Source organism: Pleurodeles waltl, chromosome 1_2 (assembly GCF_031143425.1).
Source record: "Pleurodeles waltl isolate 20211129_DDA chromosome 1_2, aPleWal1.hap1.20221129, whole genome shotgun sequence".
Taxonomy (NCBI): Eukaryota; Metazoa; Chordata; class Amphibia; order Caudata; family Salamandridae; genus Pleurodeles; species Pleurodeles waltl.
Window position 1 is genome coordinate 930,403,116 of NC_090437.1, and position 24,630 is coordinate 930,427,745.

The 24,630-nt window shown below is 44.4% G+C and overlaps 1 protein-coding gene across 2 annotated transcripts in view; it reads right to left on the reverse strand.

The window, feature by feature from the left end:
- Nucleotides 1-4,571: 4,571 nt before the first annotated feature.
- Nucleotides 4,572-24,630, reverse strand: part of VPS37A (VPS37A subunit of ESCRT-I) — a 200,806-nt gene continuing 180,747 nt past the window's right edge. The window contains exons 11-12 of one of the 2 annotated variants that reach the window (XM_069200574.1): nt 7,127-7,212; nt 4,572-6,717 (exon numbers count right to left, since the gene is read on the reverse strand). In XM_069200574.1, coding sequence (XP_069056675.1) covers nt 7,150-7,212 — 63 coding nt within the window. In that variant the 3' untranslated portion in view covers nt 4,572-6,717; nt 7,127-7,149. The remainder of the gene's footprint in view (nt 6,718-7,126; nt 7,213-24,630) is intronic. The other variant, XM_069200585.1, reaches the window with a different exon arrangement.

Genomic DNA, 24,630 nt, shown 5'->3' on the forward strand with positions numbered 1-24,630 from the left:
ATCAACACTTACATTTCTATTGAATTTAACATATGCCTTTATCATAACATTTCAAAAACAGATCAGGCCTATATCAATGATAGGCTTACCACCATAACCAACTCAGTCCTGTATTGATTATAAGCTTTACCAGAAGCCAAAAAGGGCAATACTAGCAGTCTTTTTAGTGAATGCACACAAATTTGATCCAATCGAATCCTGTACTCTGAGGAATCAACATGTGGATGGAGCTTAAGCCCCTCTCTCAGTAGTACTTTGAATTATTTTTGTTGATCACATAACTTCAAGTGACAGATGTACTGTCAAACCAGGTCGAAAACTCGATGTAGATTAGTGTCACCATGGGTATCCCATTTTACTCTCAAACACAAATATGCCCTCTGAAGTCTAAAGTTAATAATAGAAGAGTCTGTAATACTTTACTTGTTGCTTCCCTTCTCTCATCTGTGCTGCTGTCAGAGATCTAGTTATCCAAGGCACTTTTACAGCATTAGAATGTTGTGTGTGCCCTGAAAGTTCAAACTTAGGTAGCTGGATAAATAAACAAAATAATCATAGCCGTGTGGAGGAGAAGCACTTTTTTATGGAGGCACGCAAATTCTGCCCAATCAAGACTTTTTTCTCCTCGCTCACTATATATGGGAGGAGCGAAAGCCTCTCTCTAGTGATGCTTACATAACTGTCTAGCGACGGGACCGCTGTCAAGCCATGTCATACAAATGTCCAGAATACCACTATTGTCTTGTGATGACATTGTTAACTGTGTTTCTTAATCTGCTCACAGCTCTAAGAGTCTTCGTTTAGCAGATTTGCATGCTCTATCTAGTACCTTCAACATTAACACTTTGTACACCCATGAACTCACATAAACACCCACATAGACTCAGGTCCTCATTTTGAGTCTGGCGGATCTAGGACCGCCAGATTTGTGGTGACGGTTGGACCGCCTCCAATGCCGCTGTCCGACAGCCACATTATGACCATGGCAAAAGTGCCAAAGTCCCCTGCCGGCACAGCCACTTTTTCACCTGTTGATGGGCCTGGCGATCCTAATCTGGGCTGCCCTGGGGATTACGACTCCTGTGTCCACCAGTCTTTGCATGGCGGTTCTACCACCATGCAAAGGCTGGCAAAGACGGGATGCCGGTGGTCCCATGGGGGCCCATGCACTTGAATTACAGGCAGTGAAAAGCGCAATGTTGCCGCTGGGTCAATAATGTGGGTAGTTTCCAGCTGGGCCAGTGGCTGGCCCAGCAGCACACTCATAGTAGGGCCAGCGGACGGAAAAACAAACTGGCAGTTTTCGGACCTAACGAGTTTGGCGGGCAGCCTCCGCCCCTGCCAAACTCGGAATGAGGCCCCAATGTTTTGTGACTTAATGCTAAACCTATACCATTCCCGTCTAACATCACCCTATAAACTTACACTATGACCACATTCATCCCCCAAAGACTTCACAAATAAAGACAAAACCTCACCTCTCATCCTGCCTAACATTTAGTAAACCCACCAACCAGCAAATAACACAACAAAAAATTTATGAATTCTAAATTACTCTTTTGTAACTTATACTTTTACCTGTCCATCAACAAAAAAAACCATAAACAAACATACTCTAGCCTCTTTGTTTTTTAATTTGCTAAGGAGATACCAAGAGAACCTTCTTTTTGGCTGGTGTTTGCCTTTCCCAGGAATTTCTGTTGCACATGCTGACCTTATACATTCCCTGACAAGAGACACCTGCTGTGATGATTGTGACTGCGATGAGGTTGACGAAGGGGGATGAATGAGTGGTAGCACTAGTAATCCTTCTGAAGACAAACGGCTGACTGTTGAGCAATCTCTGACACTCAAGTTTCTTTAAGATGTGATTCATTGCCTGCAGTAAGGACCTCTATCTACCCTTGTGCCAACTGACTGTCATATTATTAACTGATTGTGTCAACTTAACGATTGGCACAACTATTCTCCATAGCATGGCTCTATAAATATTCTGCTTTCCAATCCCTTCGCTACCGCTGAAGATGCCACAATTACGATCTACACTCCTATGCTAGCATGTGTGTCACACTTATGGCACTAAGGAGTATGAGTTTGTTTTGGATAACCTTAATTGAAACACTGCATTTAATGAAGACTGAGGCCACTGTTTGACAATGTTTGAGTAAGGGTATTATTTTATACTGAAGATGTGGATCCCGGTGTTGTATGTTTCCTGGCAGGTGATTGTCCATTTACAACATCTGTCTCCATTGCCTCTGTATTTTCAACGCACATATCTGCGGAGATCTCATGATAAAAGTAACTGTCTTGCATCTCAGAGTCACCTTGACTTCATGTGTGTGGCAATTTTGAAAAGACACCAAGGGAAAGTGATGTAATAGTTGTTGATGGATAGGTTCACCTGGTACGGGCAGACAAATAACATATAGTTATTTCCAACAGAGAAGGCAAGGAATATATGACACATTTATTTGGCCCACACTTTATTTCACCATGTCAGTATGGATTGCTCATCTTACCTACAAAATGATTATTGCAATAGTTCCAATAAGTATTTTTATATATGTTCTGCTTTCAAGAATTGAAAATATGAATACCTATTGTTTAACATGTGTCAGATCTCGCTCAAAGATATGTCAGTGAGGCACATATGATACCCTCTGTACAGTAGCACAAACCCTGTCATGTTAGTTTATCTAGAGGCTTGAAGATGTAATTAGTTAAACAATTTAATTTTTCTAGGTACCATCTATGTTAACAGCATCACATGTCACTCTACACGAGTTATAATTACTAGATGTATTTCAGATGGGTCTTGTAGTATAAAAAATCTCCAATGTCCATTTGCAAATCTGGATGACAAAGTGCGAACTAACTGTGAAAAACAAATTTCTGAATGTTCTTGAAATAAAAAATGGAGAGAAGTTTAACCACCATTCTGTGTTCCCACACTTTTCCAGATAAAGTTGTACCCCACTTCTGTGGGTGTGTCTATCACCCACAGCAAAAAAAGGGCCCAAAATGCATAATGGAGACCTGAATTTTCACCATGAAAGTTACCCAATTTGCCAAACAGAACTGATGTGAAATTTGTGTATGGGCTCAGCCGCCACCCATAAAAACCTACCAAACTCAGACATTCCTAAAACCTATTTACCCCAATGAATCTAGGTTGTTGCAATGTGCATGGACCCTACAAACTTTTGTTACCCAGAATACCCCACAGACCTTAAACGTTGGCTAATCTCGCACATTTACCTCACATTTCTGTCAAGGAAAGTTATGGAATCTGTGTGGATCACAAAATTCCTACCACCCAGAATTCCTATACTTCTTCCAATTAAAAAGTAGCCCGCTTCTATGTGTGGGCCTATGGCCTGTGACAATAAACACCTCAAAATGCAACAGAAAGATCTTTTTTGTCTTCAAAAATGACCCATTATTGTGGGTGGCTGTTGAATTTGGTCCTGAGCCTAATTGCCACTCAGGGATACTTACCAAACCCAGACATTTCTGAAAATGAAACACCCATGGGAGACATGGGTGGTGTGACTTGTGCGGATCACACTAACTTTTCCTAACCTCGGACTTTGACTAAAATCATGCATTTTCATTACATTTCTTTGATAGCAAGTTCTGGATTCTGCTGGCATCCACGGAATTCCTACCACCCAACATTCCTACACTATCCCTGATCGAATTGGTAGCCCATGGTTAGGGTGGGCCTATAGTTTGATAGATGAAAACTGTGACCATTTAAAGTCAATGCCATATTCACACTGGTTTATGGATTTTATCAAGGCTAATGCATGATTTTAGCCAAAGCTGGACATTTGCAGGGCATTCAGGGTAAGATAAAATAGTGGGGTCCATGCAAGCCACATTACCCTAGCTTTGTTCGGGTCCCTAGATTTCAGAAATGCCCAGGGTCTGAATTCCCTGTCTATGCCAGTCCATAAGTCACAACTATGCTCAAAAGAATTTCCTCTTGCATTCCATGGGGCTAGAGATGCTTTATGCCCTAGAGTGGCACAAAGACTACTGGGACTTCAGGGACAGAGGATAAACAAAAGGTGCATCCTGAGAAAACTGGCTCCAATCAGTGTTTGTGGTAAAATCAGCCATGTTCAATATCTCATAAAGAGAGCAGGTGACTAGTAATGGAAATAGTTACTGTGTACAAATGTATGGAGATGTCAAGTACAGTACAAGTTAGTCTGCCCAGTGCTGAGGAATGCAAAGTTATTCCGAGTTTTTGCACTGACTGTGCTTGCTAGTGAGGCAACCAGTAGCTTATCAAGCATACTGATGGAGGAAGGGTCGAAGTGCAAGGCGCAATACAACTGCTAAGGGTGCTTGTATAACTAGACATATACTTAATCATTATGAAATCTCATCTAGAGTTTCATATGCAGACCCCGGAATACAAATTTCCGCCGCAAGTACAATAATGAAAGGATCATTGAGGTAGTCCAAAAGGATTCATTGCATACACCATAAGCTGTAAGAGCATCAACAGAAATACTTAAATACACACACAATGAAAAATTAGGGGGACACGAAAAAAGAATAAAAATAAAGGACTCAAATTTAATTTAGTGGCTTGAACTTTCAAGCAAGTGCTGAAAAGGAGCCTATGTCAAGTCTATTAATTGAATAAAGTCAAAATAATTAACGTTTGCCTGCAAAACACTATTATTTTGCTTCACATAATTTTGTTTCTCAAAAAGAGATAGTCACATGGCGCTTTTTTTAACAGCTTCTCAAAATTCACTTTTTAGAGTTATTTTCTGATATAAATTTATACCCCCATTTAGTGGGACAAGTTCTTTTTTTTTTTTTTTAAAGAATACATTTGACAAAATTGAGCATGGACATGAAATGACAAAGACACCAATAGAAGACTACCAAACATTACACATACAATATTTCTATAAGCTCTAGCTGTCGCAGCAAAAATAGAAACTCGCCAGTAATAACTCCAGCACTTCATTCATAGACTTACCTATTGAAACCCCACTCATTGGAGCTTTTCACCACGTCGTGGCAAAATAGAGATGTGTTTTAGAGGTATGAGAAGTATGAGGCAATACATAGCATTTGTCTCTGTCAGTAATAAACCAACATGGTTATGCAGGAATGAAAGGCCAAATAAACATGTGTTTTAAAGCTCGTTCCCTGACAGCTGGGCTAACTAGGCAAAACAAACAAAAGCCATACGTATCTCAAACAGGACGAGTCTCTACAGCCACAGAAGCCGTCCTCGCGCTGTCCAAGCTGGTACAAATTAATTCTGAATGGCATGTATTGTACACTGCTGCAATAGGTAATACAGCAATCGGTCGATACATCAATGGAGGCAGGTATTTTAAATTAACGGGTTTAGAATTCAGTGTGGCTGACTGAAAATAACAAATAACAGGTGACTCATTTGCAAGAAGTGGTTAAACCTATACTGTGCGCTTGGCCATGTGGCTTGCAGGGCTACACTTGAGATCTGTTTCTCAAGTCTGTTTCGTGTCTCTTCCGGTCCAGTTTACAAGCATTTTTGAGGAGATCGGAAGATGACTTAGTTTATATAGGGTGCAATGAAATCCTTAGACAATTCCTGGACAAAAACGGATGCTCCTTTTGAATCGAGCCCACATTTTGATAACTAACCATTTCAACTCTTCTAGTTGGAAATACTGTTTTAGAATGGTGAACTTAATGACAGATCACAATCTACTTTTGATCCGGAGTGTGATTTATTAAAGTGAAATTTTAAAACGTTTCTTCTAGTTTCTTTTTTTAGCATTAAAGAAATGAAATTCCTTTGAAAGCCTTGCAGTTCGAGGCGCTTGCTATACAAAAGGAGGTTCGGTTTGAAAACGAGGATTTAGGCCTTAGCTGAGGGTACCGAGTGAGAATACAAAAATAATTGTGCTATGGCCAGTGATGCAGCCAAGTCACTTTATTCATTGTGTCTGATTTCATGTTGTACAGGGGCTTTCAATGTGTCAATGGCAGTATAAACCATGACGCGTCTTTAAATGCACAATGTCGTGCTACCAACTAGCAGAACAGGCAAGATATAAAGTCACCAGTCAACATCCACAAGCTACGTGAGGGTCAACAATGAATAGCTAAGTGGCATGAATTTTACTGGACTTTTGTCGAACCAAGCAGGATAAAGCAGATGTACGAAAAAAACATGGGCACTCTAAAAACATAAAACCGAGGCTCTATGGATTCGGTTAAAAAAACGGAAAAACCACTGCATCATTTTCAGCTTTAGCCAGACAATGACAAAAATGTGGAAGTGTATGACTTGAATATTTCATAATGAGGATAGACTCGGTCGGTACCAGAGGGTTGTTATGGTGCAGCTGGACAACCTCACACTATTCTGTTATGGCCAACTTTATGATCCTAGTGTAAAGGTCTCGCAAGCTGGGAAAGAAAAGGTTAGATACTTAAGAGTAACAGAATAGGTTAGGAAACATCTTATCAACATTAACTACAGTGCATAAATCAGTGCACAAGATGCAAACGCACCAAAGAAAAATTTTGAAAACTGCTTAACAACCGAAAGTCTGATGATTCTTAACGATCTATCCACATTTCTGTAAAAATATTTTTAACGTAACATCCTTTCTTATCAACAGATTATAGTTGTACAAAATATGCGTTGTGCTCTCTCTTTAGTCTTGGTAGCTCCTTGTTCCACAGCTTCTAAAAAAGAAGAACATGTATTTAACTATTAGCAAGAGTGACATCATTTAGTTAGTACATTCAATTTATTAGCTCAGATTACAAACTGTTTCACCAGCGGTTGCTAGATAGACAAGGAGACTGCAAGTAATGACGTCTAAAAGGTTATTGCCTAGTTAGTACTCAATCACAGCTGCCACTTAAACGAAACCTCTAATATACTGATTTAAAGCAAATAATTTAGATGGCTTGAACAAGCACGGCAAGGGACAAAATAAAAAGGAGATGTGGACAAATAAAACCATTACGGAATCGGTAGTTGGTCTGCCAAGTGTAATTACTGCCAATTACTTCAACCCAGAATCAACATCTACCACCAACGTTCCAAGACGGTCAACTGTGCCATGTATTTGAATCTGTTTGTGCTTACCTATAAGGAGGCACTGATGCTACCTAACTGTGTAGCGATATCGTCTGTTGAAGTTTTTCTTCTTTAGCTCTTCTACTATGACAGCTCTGAAAAGGAAAAAACACAACCACTGCTTCACTGCTGATTGAACATTTTGGATTTGTGAAATATGACTCCCTAAGTTTTTTTAATTAATAGTATGGATCAGTGGTTCCCAACCTTTTGACTTCTGTGGACCCCCACTTTTTCATTACTGGAACCCGGGGACCCCCACTGAATCATTATTAGAATCCGGAGACCCCCACACCAAGTCATTTCTGAAAGCTGGGGACCTCATATGTTAATATAAATTAAGTTTCTAAGCAGTCGCGGACTCCCTGGGAGGCTTCACAGACCTCCAGACCCCTACCACAGGTTGGGAACCACTGGTATTAACTATTCATATAACAATCTAAACAAAAATTTACATTTGAAGGTCCTATATTAGCAAATAACCTTGAATCTAAATGTGGCTTCATTGTTTCGAAACAGTTTGTTAAGACTGACAGATCATAATCGGATTGACGCTGACTTCTAAAAAAAAACAAAAAAAAAAAACGAAAAAACCTATTTGTTATTTTCTCTTTGATGGTGCAATCACGTTTCATTGATGGTTTTTAATTAGACTTAAAAATATAGAAAAAACTATTTTTAGAATGGCACATTAATAGAAGTGCTCAATTCAGATGAACACTGCAGAGAGTAAAACAATGTTAAAGTTTGTCTCTGATCCAACAACACACTTACGAACATTTGGTGCTCTCAAGGTGCAAACTCAGTTCATATCAGTGGAATTTGCAGACCAATTGGCAGCATCAAAACTAGAAATGCTGAGGCTGTAATTTGGGCACAATAAAAACATTCAAAGTTCACACAACTCCAGGAGTATGATTCTTCATCTTCCATATTTTCCCAGGAGCTCTTCATTCGATTTAAGAGATTGTAAAGTACTTTACATGTTTAAGGAATCCACACACCCTAGTCTTTATTGCAGGCCAGTCCAAACGTAAGGAACTTCCGTAGCATCAACTGGGTCCGTTTCCATCACTTCAACAAAACCTACAAGGTGTGCCAAAAGTAGGTCTATCATCAGTTTTAGCTTTCACACCACAGGGCACAACCACACCATGTATTAAAAGTCTGCTTCGGCTTCCGTGCACCTTGGGCACACATCCGGGGCGACAGGGAACATAGGTTCAAACCACGGAGAGGTCAGATGTGTGGTGCTTATAACTGAACTCGGTGTATTTCAGCCCAGCATTCTTAGAGATCGAGTTTACTGCGCCTAAACATTTCACCCACTTTACTTCAGGCAACTTCTGCCCTTAGTTGGCCTCCCACCATTCTCTAAGGCTACGCAGCTTTGTAACTACCCGTTCCAACAGAGTGCCATATAAACATGTAATCACTTTCCCATCGTACCCATGAATCAATAAGGTTTGCAACATCACAGAAACGATGGGCAGCCCATAGATGGCGCCCCACACCTAGGACAGCAGCCTGACGATTGTCCAGGTCCCAATATATTTTCCTCCCTCAGATTATCAAAAGATCCTAGTGTCTCATTTTCAAACATATTGTTCCATACAGTGGACCAGCTTCCGTTAAGGGGCGTACCTATTGCCAGCAGCCCTGCAGACTGTGACATTGATATAAGGGCAGCTCAGACTGTACGGAGGTGCTCTATACTTTACCTGAATGTAAGTGTGTACAGTGCTGAGTTCTGGTTGTACTACCCCCTTAGCCCACACCCCCACCTACCCACACACATTTTCCTGTTTTTTTAGATGCAACTTCAACTGAAGTGCACTGGGTTCCTGCTAACCAAGTCCTTAGTGCCAGTGTTCCTTCTCTAAAACAGACATCTGGTCACTTGATCCCCAAGTGACCAGGCCCTTCAGCCCCCATAAGCCCCTAGTAAATGGTACCCCTGGTACCTTTTGCATGGGTCCTGAAGAGGGGCCCTCAGAGCCCCAGCACAACTTGTGCCACTCTGAGGGACCAACCTTATGAAGGTTGCCATTGCAGGCTGCGTGACAGGGCGCTCCCAAAATTGAAAACATGACATGGCACACAGTCTGTGTTCCATGTCCCCTAACACTGGATGCAATATATGTAAGTCACCCCTCTAGCAGGCCTTAGAGCCCTAAGACAAGGTGCATTATATTACACGAGGGCATATGCATGAGCAGATATGCTCCCCTATGCCTCTGTCGATTCTGAGACATAGTAAGTGCATATAGAAGTCATTTTAAATGCATGTGCTGGGCACTGGTCACTACATGCTCCCCATCTAGATGATGGCTTCTCTGAACCCTGGGATATTTGGTATCAAACATCTCAGAATAATAAACTCTCACTGATTCCAGTGATGGATTTATTAAGAAACGCACACAGGGGGCACCTTAGAGGTGCTCCCTAAAAACCTACCAGCTACTAGTGTGTTGACTGACTGGTCCTGACCAATTCAGCCACGACAGACATGTTTTCTGCACCCCACGGTGAGAGGCAGTGCTCTCGAGGACCAGAGACCAAAGCCTGCACTGGGAAGAGGTGGTACCTCCTCTCCCAGGCAGGATGGGCATTCCAGGGTGGGGAGCTTCAAAGACCTTGTATCCTTTGTATTGTGACCCAGGTCTGTCCAGATGGTGGAGATGACCAACCCCCCTGTCCTGACCCTACTTTTGGCACCAGCACAGGCAGGAAAATTAGTTAAATTAGGAAGAGTGCCCACTTCAAGCCAGTGTCACCCATTAGGTGGACGAGCTGAAGTGGACACTACTTTTTAAGTTCCTCCATTTTGTTTGGAAGGAATCAGACCACTAGGGTAAGGGTTATGCCTACTTCCCAGCAGAAGTGGTCATAAGAAGGATATAGTCACCCTGAAGATTGTCAGCCCAGTGGCTGTAACGTCCCTAAATTGAGTATTTAAGTGGTACCCTTGAACTCTAGAACTCAGATTCTTGACGACCTAAGAAGAACCAGATGCTACAGAGTCGTATCAGCAGAGAAGACTGCAGACACCAACTGACTTGGCCCCAGCCATACAGGCCTGTCTCCAGCCCTCAATGATCCTGTGCCAAAAGATGAACCGTCCTGCAGCCCAGTGACCTCCAAAGATTTGGGAGGTCTGTCTGCCTTTGACAAAGATCAAGATCTCCTGAGAACAGCAGATCTGTTCAAGAAGAAACCAACTTCAAAGGAAAAGAACTCTACCTTGAGTAACCGCAAAACCACCTCCAGACCCACCTGGGCACCCGACACCCACAGCCCGAGTCCAAGTGGCCCATTGGTCCTGCAAAGGTTCCCCAGCGATTCGGAGTCAGATTCAACCATGGGCTGACCCCGTGCAGGACTTGGTCTCAAAGCCTACAGTCTCAAATCGAAGGCTCCCCCTGACCGCGACCTACCCGGTAAGCTGTTCCTGACGCCAAAGGACACCCCTGGGTCTGTGTCCACACGTCCCCTAGCATCAGGACTTACCTGGGCAGCTGTGGAGTTTCTTCGATCTGCCTCCTGGCCCAAGCCTGCATCCTTTTTCAAAAACTGATCTCCCCTATTGACTTGCTTTGGGTGCCCGATGCTGTGTTGACACTCTGCACCCAGCCGCTCTCGTGCCGCTGAGGGTGTAAGTATGGTGCTGCCTTGTGGCCCCACTTGTACTTACCTGAACCCCAGGAAATCGATCCCTGACACCGCTTTATTCACCTGTGAGCAGCACATCTTTGCTCACCACTGGTTAACACTGGGCATCCAACACTGAATTCACCCTCTGCACCCGGCCAACCCTGTGCCGCTGTGGGTGGACTCCTGGTACTGATTTGAACCTTGCCTGGTGTTGACCTAAAATCCCGAAGACTGGACTTTTAAGTTGTGTACTTGCCTGCAAAACTCCATTCTAGTTTTTCTCTTATAGGTTAACACTGCTGAACTGAAAAATTGCACTTACTGATTTTTGAAACTGCAAAGTATTTATCTTTTAAAAACTGCTTGCCGTATAACAAAGGTCTTTAGTTCAATGCATATATAAAAGCAAATGTTATTTTTCTAAATTGGTCCCAGATTTATTCATTGAGTGTGGGTCTCATTTATTGCCCCTGTGAGTACAACAAACTCCTTGACAACACAACTCGCCCACACTACCACAAATAGAGCATTAGTCCTATCTACTTTTGCTTCTGCAATACCAATTGGGGATCCCCAAGACTCTCAGCACAGCGTACTTCATTTTAGAGCACTATATAGCGAGCCAGCTTCCTACAAAGTGTTTCAGCACCACCCGGCCACATTCATGAGCATATTAACATCCTGTGCGTCCAGCAGTGCCTCAATACCAACTCCAGTAGAGTGTATCCTTTTAGCTTTATAACTTACAGACATGGTTTGGAAGCCACCCAGTGCATTGGCCACTGCAACTGGGATGCAGCATAATATAGCTGTTAATTAGGGTCTCCAGCCTGCCTTCACCCAGGGAAGCATATCATTTTTTTATTGCTGCCCTCTGTCTGCTTGAGCCCTTGAGGAGATAAGGAATGACTGTATGTCTCTAAAGAATGCCCTTGATATCACTACTGGAACAGCACTGGAAAAAGAAAAATCTAGGGAGTACCGGCTTCTTAGAATTGGCTATCCTTCCCAAAGGTGACTACAGCAGCATGGACCAAAAGGAGAGAGATTGTCACTCTTCTATCTATGCTCTCTTAAGGTTCCTGTCTACCAGGTCTTTCTCAGTGAGACAAATATTCACTACCAAGTATTTAATAGTGTTCAGTTTCCATTGCATCTTTACAGGAGGAAATACTGTCCTATGATCGTCAGATAATCTAAGCAGTGGGAACAGACAAGACATCCCAGTTGAATTTGAATCCTGATCTCTCCAAACTCATTCAGCAGCTCTCTCAGGCATTACACAATGATACCATCTGTCTGAAGGTAGATCAGCGCACCATCAACATGGAAAATGTCACTTACCCAGTGTACATCTGTTCGTGGCATTAGTCGCTGCAGATTCACATGCTGTGCACAATCCGCCATCTGGTGTTGGGCTCGGAGTGTTACAAGTTGTTTTTCTTCCAAGAAGTCTTTTCGAGTCACGAGACCGAGGGACTCCTCCCATTTCAATTCCATTGCGCATGGGCGTTGACTCCATCTTAGATTGTTTTCCCCGCAGAGTTTGAGGTAGGAGTTGTGTATGTTAGTAATAGTGCCCATGCAATGGAATGAATACGTATGTACATAATAAAGGTTAAAGTAATATATTTACAAATGTACAAATGTTCAAGATCTACTTCTAAACGGCTACAGGCTCCCGGGGAGGCGGGTGGGCGCATGTGAATCTGCAGCGACTAATGCCACGAACAGATGTACACTGGGTAAGTGACATTTTCCGTTCGATGGCATGTGTAGCTGCAGATACACATGCTGTGCATAGACTAGTAAGCAGTTATCTCCCCAAAAGCGGTGGTTTAGCCTGTAGGAGTTGAAGTAGTTTGAAATAATGTTCTTAGTACAGCTTGACCTACTGTGGCTTGTTGTGCAGTTAACACATCTACACAGTAGTGCTTGGTAAATGTATGAGGCGTAGACCATGTTGCTGCCTTACATATTTCGTTCATTGGAATATTTCCTAGAAAGGCCATGGTAGCAACTTTCTTTCTGGTTGAGTGTGCCTTTGGTGTAATAGGCAGCTCTCTCTTTGCTTTAAGATAGCAGGTTTGAATACACTTAACTATCCACCTAGCAATGCCTTGTTTTGAAATTGGATTTCCTGTATGAGGTTTTTGAAAGGCAATGAATAGTTGTTTTGTTTTTCTAATTAGTTTTGTTCTGTCAATGTAGTACATTAGTGCTCTTTTGATGTCTAATGTATGTAGTGCTCTTTCAGCTACAGAATCTGGCTGTGGGAAGAACACTGGTAATTCTACTGTTTGATTTAAGTGGAACCGTGAGATAACCTTTGGTAAAAATTTTGGATTTGTCCTTAGAACTACTTTATTTTTATGTATTTGAATAAATGGTTCTTGTATGGTAAATGCTTGAATCTCACTCACTCTTCTTAGAGATGTGATGGCAATCAAAAATGCAACTTTCCACGTTAAGTATTGCATTTCACAAGAATGCATGGGCTCGAAAGGTGGACCCATGAGTCTTGTTAAGACAATGTTGAGGTTCCATGAAGGAACAGGTGGTGTTCTTGGTGGTATAATTCTCTTTAGGCCTTCCATAAACGCTTTAATGACTGGTATTCTAAATAGTGAAGTTGAATGAGTAATTTGCAGGTAAGCTGATATTGTGGTGAGATGTATCTTTATGGAAGAGAAAGCTAGATTTGATTTTTGCAAATGTAGTAAATATCCTACTATATCTTTTGGAGATGCGTGTAATGGCTGAATTTGATTATTCTGGCAGTAATACACAAATCTTTTCCACTTGTTTGCATAGCAGTGTCTAGTGGTAGGTTTCCTAGCTTGTCTTATGACCTCCATACATTCTTGTGTGAGGTCTAAGTGTCCGAATTCTAGGATTTCAGGAGCCAAATTGCTAGATTCAAAGATGCTGGATTTGGATGTCTGATCTGTTGTTTGTGTTGTGTTAACAGATCTGGTCTGTTGGGTAGTTTGACATGAGGTACTACTGAAAGGTCTAGTAGTGTTGTGTACCAAGGTTGCCTTGCCCATGTTGGTGCTATTAGTATGAGTTTGAGTTTGTTTTGACTCAACCTGTTTACTAGATATGGAAGGAGAGGGAGAGGGGGAAAAGCGTACGCAAATATCCCTGACCAGTTCATCCATAGAGCATTGCCTTGGGATTGATCTTGTGGGTACCTGGATGCGAAGTTTTGGCATTTTGAGTTTTCCTTTGTTGCAAATAGATCTATTTGAGGTGTCCCCCAAATTTGAAAGTAATTGTTTAGTATTTGGGGGTGAATTTCCCATTTGTGGGTTTGTTGGTGATCTCGAGAGAGATTGTCTGCCAACTGGTTCTGAATCCCTGGAATAAATTGTGCTATTTAGGCGAATGTGGTTGTGAATCGCCCAATGCCATATTTTTTGTGTTAGGAGGCACAACTGCGTCAAGTGTGTCCCTCCTTGTTTGTTTAGATAATACATTGTTGTCATGTTGTCTGTTTTGACAAGAATGTATTTTTGGGTTATTATGGGTTGAAATGCTTTCAGCGCCAGAAATACTGCTAACAGTTCTAAGTGATTTATGTGAAACTGCCTCTGATGTTTGTCCCATTGTCCTTGGATGCTGTGTTGATTGAGGTGTGCTCCCCACCCTGTCATGGAAGCATCCGTCGTTATGACGTATTGTGGCACTGGGTCTTGGAAAGGCCGCCCTTGGTTTAAATTTGTACTGTTCCACCATAGAAGAGAGATGTATGTTTGGCGGTCTATCAACACCAGATCTAGAAGTTGACCCTGTGCTTGTGACCATTGTAATGCTAGGCACTGTTGTAAGGGCCGCATGTGCAATCTTGCGTTTGGGACAATGGCTATGCATGAAGACATCATGCCTAGGAGTTTCATTACCGTTTTGACTTGTATCTTTTGTGTTGGATACATGGCCTGTATTACTTTGTGAAATGTTTGAACCCTTTGTGGACTTGGAGTGGCAATCCCTTTTGCTGTGTTGATTGTCGCTCCTAAGTATTGCTGTGTTTGACATGGCAAAAGGTGTGACTTCGCGTAGTTGATGGAGAAACCTAGCCTGTGAAGGGTCTGTATGACATATTTTGTGTGCTGTGAACACTGTCTTAGCGTGTTGGTTTTGATTAACCAGTCGTCTAAGTACGGGAACACATGTATTTGCTGCATTCTGATATGTGCAGCTACCACTGCCAGGTATTTTGTAAAAACTCTTGGCGCAGTTGTTATTCCGAATGGCAACACTTTGAATTGGTAATGTATTTCTTGGAATACAAACCTTAGGTATTTCCTGTGTGACGGATGTATTGGTATATGGAAATACGCATCTTTTAGGTCTAATGTTGTCATGTAGTCTTGCTGTTTGAGCAGTGGGATTACGTCTTGTAATGTGACCATGTGAAAGTGGTCTGATTTGATGTAGGTATTTAGTGTTCTGAGATCTAGTATTGGTCTCAGAGTTTTGTCCTTTTTGGGTATCAGAAAGTACAGTGAGTAAACTCCTGTGTTTTTTTGTAGATTTGGTACTAATTCTATTGCGTCCTTTTGTAGCAATGCTTGAATTTCTAGTCCTAGAAGATCTATATGTTGTTTTGACATATTGTGTGTTTTCGGTGGGACGTTTGGAGGGAATTGGAGAAATTCTATGCAATAACCATGCTGGATAATTGCTAAGACCCAAGTGTCTGTTGTTATTTCCTCCCAAAGTTTGTAAAATTGGCTTAGTCTTCCCCCCACAGGTGTTATGTGATGGGGTTGTGTGACTTGTGAGTCACTGTTTATTTTGAGGAGTTTTGGGGCCTTGGAATTTTCCACGATTTCTTGGGAATTGGCCCCCTCTATATTGCCCCCGAAAACCTCCCCTCTGATATTGACCCTGGTAAGTAGGCCTTGTTTGTGAGGTTGTGGCTTCTGTGGGTTGACCTCGAAACCCTCCCCTAAAAGGTGTTTTTCGAAATGTGCCTCTGCTCTGCGGGGAGTAGAGTGCGCCCATGGCTTTGGCTGTATCGGTGTCTTTTTTAGTTTGTCAATGGCAGTGTCCACCTCCGGCCCAAACAATTGCTGTTCATTAAATGGCATATTGAGCACAGCTTGTTGGATTTCCGGCTTGAACCCTGAAGTGCGCAGCCATGCGTGCCTTCGTATCGTGATTGCAGTGTTTATTGTCCTCGCAGCTGTATCTGCTGCATCCATGGAAGACCGTATCTGATTATTTAAGATACTTTGTCCCTCTTCCACCACCTGTTGCGCTCTTTTTTGGAACTCCTTGGGTAAGTGTTCGATGAAATGTTGCATTTCATCCCAATGAGCTCTGTCGTATCTTGCCAAAAGTGCTTGTGAATTGGCAATACGCCATTGATTTGCTGCTTGTGCTGCAACCCTTTTTCCCGCAGCATCAAATTTGCGGCTCTCCTTGTCTGGAGGTGGTGCGTCTCCTGAGGTATGAGAGTTGGCTCTCTTACGAGCTGCCCCGACAACTACTGAGTCTGGTGTTAGTTGTGTTGTAATATAGATTGGATCTGTTGGCGGTGGCTTGTACTTTTTCTCCACCCTTGGAGTTATGGCTCTGCCTTTAACTGGATCCTGAAATATTTGTTTTGAATGTCTTAGCATTCCTGGGAGCATGGGAAGGCTTTGGTACTGGCTATGGTTGGAGGATAGGGTGTTAAACAGAAAGTCATCCTCAATTGGTTCAGAATGTAAGGTGACGTTGTGAAATTCGGCTGCCCTTGCGACCACCTGTGTGTAGGATGTACTGTCCTCAGGTGGTGACGGTTTTGTAGGATAGGAGTCTGGGCTGTTGTCAGACACTGGAGCATCGTAAAGGTCCCATGCATCGGGATCATCCTGACTCATTGTAGTATGAGCTGGTGAGTGCATCAGTGGTGGAGTTGTTGCTGGTGATGCATGTATTGATGGTGGTGGAGACGGTGGTGGGGTTGTTTTCCTTGCCACTTTGCCTGTGGTTGCTTGTCCTTTTGTTGAAAGGCAAGTTTCCTTTTTATTTTGATTGGGGGAAGAGTGGTTATCTTCCCTGTGTCCTCATGAATATGAAGCCTTCTTTGCGTGTAGTCAGGCTCTACAGCTTGAAGCTCCTCTCCAAATCTATGTAATTGGGAGGTTAATCCTTGTTCCTCTGTATAGGAACTAGTTTTCGGCTCCGAGACTGGATGTTTCGGAACTGAAACCTTTTCGGAAGTCTTTTTAGGCTCCGAAGAAACCTTCTTTGTTTTCGGCGTGGTGTCTCGGTGCCGAAATTCTTCGGTGCCGCTGTCTCTGTGCCGAAGTTTCTCGCTCCGAGGTTGCTGTGTGGCGGTATCTCGACCGGAGTCGGATGACTTCGACACCAGCATGCCCTTTTTCGGTGCCTTGGATGGGTCACCTAGTTTTCGGGTTAAGCCATGGCCTGTTGGCGGTGGCGTCCCCTGGGCTTTTGTGGACTTCTCGTGAGTCTTGATTTTCGACGTCTTACTCACGGTTTTGGGTGTTTCTTCTGCGTCGAGTTCTTCAGAATCCGACTCGTGGACGGAGAAAGCTTCTTCTTCCTCCTCGAAACGATCTTGACCTGTCGGCGTGGACGCCATTTGTAGTCTCCTGGCTCTTCGGTCTCTCAGCGTCTTCCTCGACCGAAACGCTCGACAGGCTTCACAAGTATCCTCCTTGTGCTCGGGGGACAAGCACAAGTTACAGACCAGATGGTGATCCGTATACGGATACGTGTGATGGCATTTTGGGCAGAAGCGGAATGGGGTCCGTTCTATCAGCCTTGAAGTCGCACGTGGCCGGGCCGACCAGGCCCCGACGGGGGATCGAAAAAACCCCGAAGGGCCACCGGAGCTCTTCAAAATTCGGTGTCGATTTGTTCTAACTAACCCGATACCGAACGCAAACAATACCAACGTTTTTTTCCGAGATTCTAACTAACTTTCCGACCCGAAACACGGAGCGAAAAGGAACACGTCCAAACCTGATGGCGGAAAAAAAACAATCTAAGATGGAGTCAACGCCCATGCGCAATGGAATCGAAATGGGAGGAGTCCCTCGGTATCGTGACTCGAAAAGACTTCTTCGAAGAAAAACAACTTGTAACACTCCGAGCCCAACACCAGATGGCGGACTGTGCACAGCATGTGTATCTGCAGCTACACATGCCATCGAACATATGGATATATTATGCCATCTGCCTTTCACATTTATCTCCTGATCCGGTCCTCTAATATGCAGCAAGTATACTAGTGGCTCCATGGTGAGTGTAAACATAATAAGTGACAAGGAGTACCTCTTTTTATATGTATTATTTTAGATATCGCCCTGTATAATAATCACATTCAGTGCATAATATGGGTCCCAGGCCCGCTTCATGGAGGACAGCAAACAGATAAGGCCACTCTGTGTGTGAAAAGGCATGCTTAAGGAGGGCACTAAATGCTGGATCCCTGTCTTCTCAGCAAATCCATGAACCAGAACAGTCTTCGTAGATTCAAATAAAGTGTTCCTGCCTGCACTAAATCCATTTTGGTCTGGATGCACCACTGGCAATTCATAAAGAACCCCTCAGAACAAAGAGGATGAGGTTATCAAAACCGAAAAAAGCCATAGATTACCCTCAGTCCACTAATCAAACTTGAATCTTAAATATTTCAATATTTCATTCACTCAATATACTATCCTCATCCACAAAACAAACCCATTGTCAAAAATACACCGTTCAATGCCAAAGTACTATTGTGTATATTACCTCCTGAAGGTCGCCAGTAGGTAGTTATAGTTAGGGCCATGATTCCACAGAAAAATCATTCTTTTACTTGCCTATATCTTTGGCACTGTTTGAGGAATCTTCACAAAACTTTCCAAAAAAAGTGCCCCAGAGATTTTTTTGCACACAGAAAGTTTCTGGGTGATCTGGCAAGTAGGGGCCGAGAAAAAAAAAAAAAGGAGGGGGTGAGGGGAGATGCGTTTACCATGTTAATTCCCATAGGACCTTTGAACATGACTACAGCCCGAACTGCTTGATGGAATTCCACCAACGTTGGCAGAAAGCTAGCTTTCGGTACGCAGATTACCCTTTCGCTCATTTGGTGCAAATCTGTCTAGTAGGTCTGGAGATGTTGAATGGAAAACGAATTCTATCGCAACTAATTTGATGGCGATTGGGACGTATTCGCGAATGCATGCCATAACAGGAATGTTGTGATTGGCTGGCTGCAACCGGAGTAGAAAGTTGTGGCCCACATTTTACATTTGGGAAATGGTCCCTGTGGCTTAAAACTGACCTGGAAAGTGGCATAAGGGGTCAAGGTGGGGTTACTCTGACCCCAGGGCAGTGATATGGTAGTGTTTGTAGGTCAAGTTAAGACCCTAAAATGTTTTGTTTTTTTCACACCATGCGATATTCACAAATACGTTGCTATGCTTATCGTGGCTCCATGTGTACTGCTAGGACAAATTTGCAAATATTGGCGACAAAAAAAAAAAAAGATTTACAGTCATTCATACAGTAATTCATTCACTTACAGTGGCAATCAGAAACTCATGCACCCATTCAGAGAACCACTGTGAGAGCCATACATCCTTTCACAAACCCAGTCAGTCCCTCACGTACCCATTCACAGGACCACTCAGTGTCATGCACTTATTCACAGACCCAGTCACACCCTCACACACCCATTCACAGAGCCAGTCACACCCTTATACACCCATTCTGAGATCTACTCACACCCTGACGCACCTATTCACAGACCCATTTACACCATCATGCAGTGATTTGCAGACCTAGCCATACCCTCATGCACCAATTCACATATCTAGTCAGACCCTTACGCGCCTATTTACAGATTCACTCAGACCCTAACGCACCCATTCCAAGACCCAGTGACACCCTCACACACCCACTCACAAACCCTCATGCACCCATTTGTAGATCCACTCACACCCTGATGCACCCATTCACACTCACTCTCTCACTCTCACGCACCAATTCACAGATCCACTTACACCCTGATGCAACCACCTGCAGACCCAGTCACACCCTCATGCACCTATTCACAAACACACACTCTCACGCACCCATTTGCCGACCCAGTCACACTGTCATGCACCCATTCAAAGACTCACTCACACCCTCATGCACTCATTTACAGGCCCACTCACACCCCCACCCACCCATTGACAGACCCACTCACACCCCCATGCACCCATTGACAGTCCCACTCACACCTTCATGTAACCATTCACAGATCTACTCAGACCTTTACACAGGCCAGATTCTGCGGGCCAACCCTCGCTGTGCACGGGCCAAAGCTGTGAGCAGCATGGGGTTGGGTGATTATAGGGGTTGGCTGCAGGCGTTATGGGCAACTCCCGCTGCGTACAGCCAAAAGCTGTGTACAGCGTGGGGTTGCGTGGTTATAGGGGTTGGTTGCGCATGGCCAAATGCCCAGCGTATAGCAAGGTTGGGTGGTTATAGGGGTTGGCAGCAAGGCCTGGCCACAGGCCAGGCCCTGCAGCCAACCGCAGCCGCACACGGCCTTTGGCCTAAGGTAACTATAACTCAAGCTATTGTCATGCACTTCTAATTACCCCACAAATTACAGCACTCATGACATCTTTGATAACATCATTGATAATATCACTAACATCTGCAGTAAAATTAGAACTGTGCATGGCTGAGGCATGAGTTATAGTTATCTTAGGGTGCAAGCTATACAGGGAGTGCAGAATTATTAGGCAAGTTGTATTTTTGAGGATTAATTTTATTATTGAACAACAACCATGTTCTCAATGAACCCAAAAAACTCATTAATATCAAAGCTGAATATTTTTGGAAGTAGTTTTTAGTTTGTTTTTAGTTTTAGCTATGTTAGGGGGATATCTGTGTGTGCAGGTGACTATTACTGTGCATAATTATTAGGCAACTTAACAAAAAAAAAATATATACCCATTTCAATTATTTATTATTACCAGTGAAACCAATATAACATCTCAACATTCACAAATATACATTTCTGACATTCAAAAACAAAACAAAAACAAATCAGTGACCAATATAGCCACCTTTCTTTGCAAGGACACTCAAAAGCCTGCCATCCATGGATTCTGTCAGTGTTTTGATCTGTTCACCATCAACATTGCGTGCAGCAGCAACCACAGCCTCCCAGACACTGTTCAGAGAGGTGTACTGTTTTCCCTCCTTGTAAATCTCACATTTGATGATGGACCACAGGTTCTCAATGGGGTTCAGATCAGGTGAACAAGGAGGCCATGTCATTAGATTTCCTTCTTTTATAACCTTTCTTGCCAGCCACGCTGTGGAGTACTTGGACGCGTGTGATGGAGCATTGTCCTGCATGAAAATCATGTTTTTCTTGAAGGATGCAGACTTCTTCCTGTACCACTGCTTGAAGAAGGTGTCTTCCAGGAACTGGCAGTAGGACTGGGAGTTGAGCTTGACTCCATCCTCAACCCGAAAAGGCCCCACAAGCTCATCTTTGATGATACCAGCCCAAACCAGTACTCCACCTCCACCTTGCTGGCGTCTGAGTCGGACTGGAGCTCTCTGCCCTTTACCAATCCAGCCACGGGCCCATCCATCTGGCCCATCAAGACTCACTCTCATTTCATCAGTCCATAAAACCTTAGAAAAATCAGTCTTGAGATATTTCTTGGCCCAGTCTTGACGTTTCAGCTTGTGTGTCTTGTTCAGTGGTGGTCGTCTTTCAGCCTTTCTTACCTTGGCCATGTCTCTGAGTATTGCACACCTTGTGCTTTTGGGCACTCCAGTGATGTTGCAGCTCTGAAATATGGCCAAACTGGTGGCAAGTGGCATCGTGGCAGCTGCACGCTTGACTTTTCTCAGTTCATGGGCAGTTATTTTGCGCCTTGGTTTTTCCACACGCTTCTTGCGACCCTGTTGACTATTTTGAATGAAACGCTTGATTGTTCGATGATCACGCTTCAGAAGCTTTGCAATTTTAAGAGTGCTGCATCCCTCTGCAAGATATCTCACTATTTTTGACTTTTCGGAGCCTGTCAAGTCCTTCTTTTGACCCATTTTGCCAAAGGAAAGGAAGTTGCCTAATAATTATGCACACCTGATATAGGGTGTTGATGTCATTAGACCACACCCCTTCTCATTACAGAGATGCACATCACCTAATATGCTTAATTGGTAGTAGGCTTTCGAGCCTATACAGCTTGGAGTAAGACAACATGCATAAAGAGGATGATGTGGTCAAAATACTCATTTGCCTAATAATTCTGCACTCCCTGTAGTTATTTGAAATAACTATCAGGTGAATTTCCATATTCTGATGGATACAACTACCTGTGGATTCCTCACCTAATGAATACTCCCATGGCGCCAGCATTCGACGGAAATCTTCTTCCCAGCTTCTGCACGTCGACGAGGACGTCACATTAGCCCACGCGACGCCGTCTGACGTCATACAGGCAATAAGAGGTCCTCGCCGATGTGCCGACGTCAGTTCCCTTTTTTCCGTGCATTTGAAACGGTTATCTTCGAGGGAGCTACTGTTACTTTCGTGGTTACAGTTTATATTTTCTGCTGTGTGAATTTTCTCTGCAGTTATTATGTCTCAGAGAAAGTCGGGTTTCAAGCCCTGTCGGGAGTGTAGGGGCAAGATGTCGGTTACTGATCCTCACTCCGACTGTTTATGGTGCTTAAGCTCCGATCACGACGTCGCATCATGTGATTCATGTCAACACATGAATCCAAAAGCCCTAAAAGAACGAGAGGCTAAACTCTTCATGGCGAAGTCGAAGAGGAAGGAAAAAAGGCATCATAAGAAGTGCTCCTCGCCGAGGTCTCATCGGCGTCATCGAGACTCCCGGCGCCGTAGGGATTCACGGCGTCATTCCAGCAAGGAGTCTCGTTCGAGGTCGCCTTCGGCTCGGCGTCGAAAGACTTGGGAGGTCAGTCCCACAGTCACGCCACATCCGTCGACGCCGTTGCCTTCTCCGGCGTCACCGACTTCGCCTGGACAGGCTTCAGTGATCGAGGTGACGCAGCCTCAGGTGTTTTCTCCGGCGTCGCAGACGTCGAGGCTGGCGTCGGGGTCGCCTTCGATCCAGGCACCCCAGTATCCAGCTTTTCCTGCCCCTGGAGCCGATAATACCGCATTTTTGAATGCGATGTATACCATCTTTCAGCAGATGGCTCCAGGAGGTGCTCCAGTTGGTCCGTCGGGGCCGTTGGCTTTTTCCTTGGGTGCTCCGGCACCTTTACGGCCGGCACCCTTTATGCCCTTTCTCCCTTTAGGGAATGTGGGCTCGGCACCGATGTCGGCGTCGGTGGCCGCTCTGGTGGCTCCAGAGGTTTTGGCCCCGGAGGTTTCCATCCTGTCGACTTTGGGATTTCGACCTGTGACTCCGGCGGGACTATCAGAAGCTCCAAGACGCGACTCTCTTCGTCCGGCTCCTACTAGCTGCCTGTGGCGCCGGATGGATCCGGAGATCGGCGCCGATCCTCGACTTCGGCGGAGGCCATGTCGACTCCGCATACCGAAGAAAGGCTGCACTCTAGAAGGCGTGCTCTCCGACTTTTGGAAGAGCAGGAATACCAACGAGTCTTGGAGGAAGGAGAGATTGAGGACTCTGGTGATGGACTTCATGGTCTGGATACAGCCAGTGGGCTGGATACTTCCCCTGAGTGGGACCTATCATCTCCAGGGGAGTATACGGAGGAGGCTGCTACCTTTCACGCTGTGGTAAGAAAGGCAGCTAACTTTCTGGAACTGCCTTTGCCGGTGGCAGAGTTGAAACAGAATTTGCTGACTGAGGTGCTAAATCCGGCTTCTACTGCAGCGGAGCCTCTTTTGCCATTCAATGAGGCTTTGCTTGATCCGGTGTTAGAGGTGTGGAAGAAGCCAGTATCTTCCTCGGCTGTTCATAGGGCTGTGGCCAGGAGATATCGGGCTGCGGCATCTGACCCTGGCTTTCTGTTTAGACATCCTACGCTGGAGAGCTTGGTGGTGCAAGCCTCCTGTTTTTCTAGATCAGCGCCTGGATCTTTCCCGACGGTACCAGGGGACAGGGACTCCAAGAAGTTGGACGCACAATCCAAAAATATTTTTTCGTCCTGCAGTATGGCGTTGAAGGCCACCAACGCAACTTGCATTTTGGGGAGATACATCCATGCTCTTATGGACGACATATCATCTTCGTATACGGAGCTTCCCCAAGGACTTTTGAACATTGTTTCAGATGCCCAGGCTGCCGCCACCCAGATTATCCAGTCTGGGTTGGATACGACCGACTAGGTGGCTAGGGCGATGGGCACGGCTGTGGTGGCGAGGAGACAGGCTTGGCTCCGCAACTCAGGGTTCTCTGCGGACGTGCAGTCGACCCTGTTGGACCTCCCGTTTGATGGGGACAAACTGTTTGGAGCCAAAGCGGATTCGGCCTTGGAAAGGTTTAAAGAGAGCAGAGCCACAGCCAAGTCACTGGGACGGCAAGCCCCTTCTTCTGCCTCCTCTAGGTTTTTTAGGAGGTTTCGTGGTTTTGGACGGGGTTCTTCCTCCTCTTCCTTTCGGGGGAGATACCAGCAACCTGCCTCTTCTCTCACCTTTAGATCGATTAGAGGGAGAGGTAGGATCCGCACCAGGGGAGCCTCTCAGCAGCACTCTGCCTCTTCCTCGTCCTCTGGAGGGGTGCAGCAGGGGAAGCAGCCTTAGGCTTCCACCAGTCCCCACTCACTCCTCTCCTGTAGGGGGAAGGTTACGACACTTTCTTCACAAGTGGCAGACTATTACATCGGACACTTGGGTTATCAGCATTGTGGGGAAAGGCTACACCCTTCCCTTTCGGGAGTTTCCGCCCCCC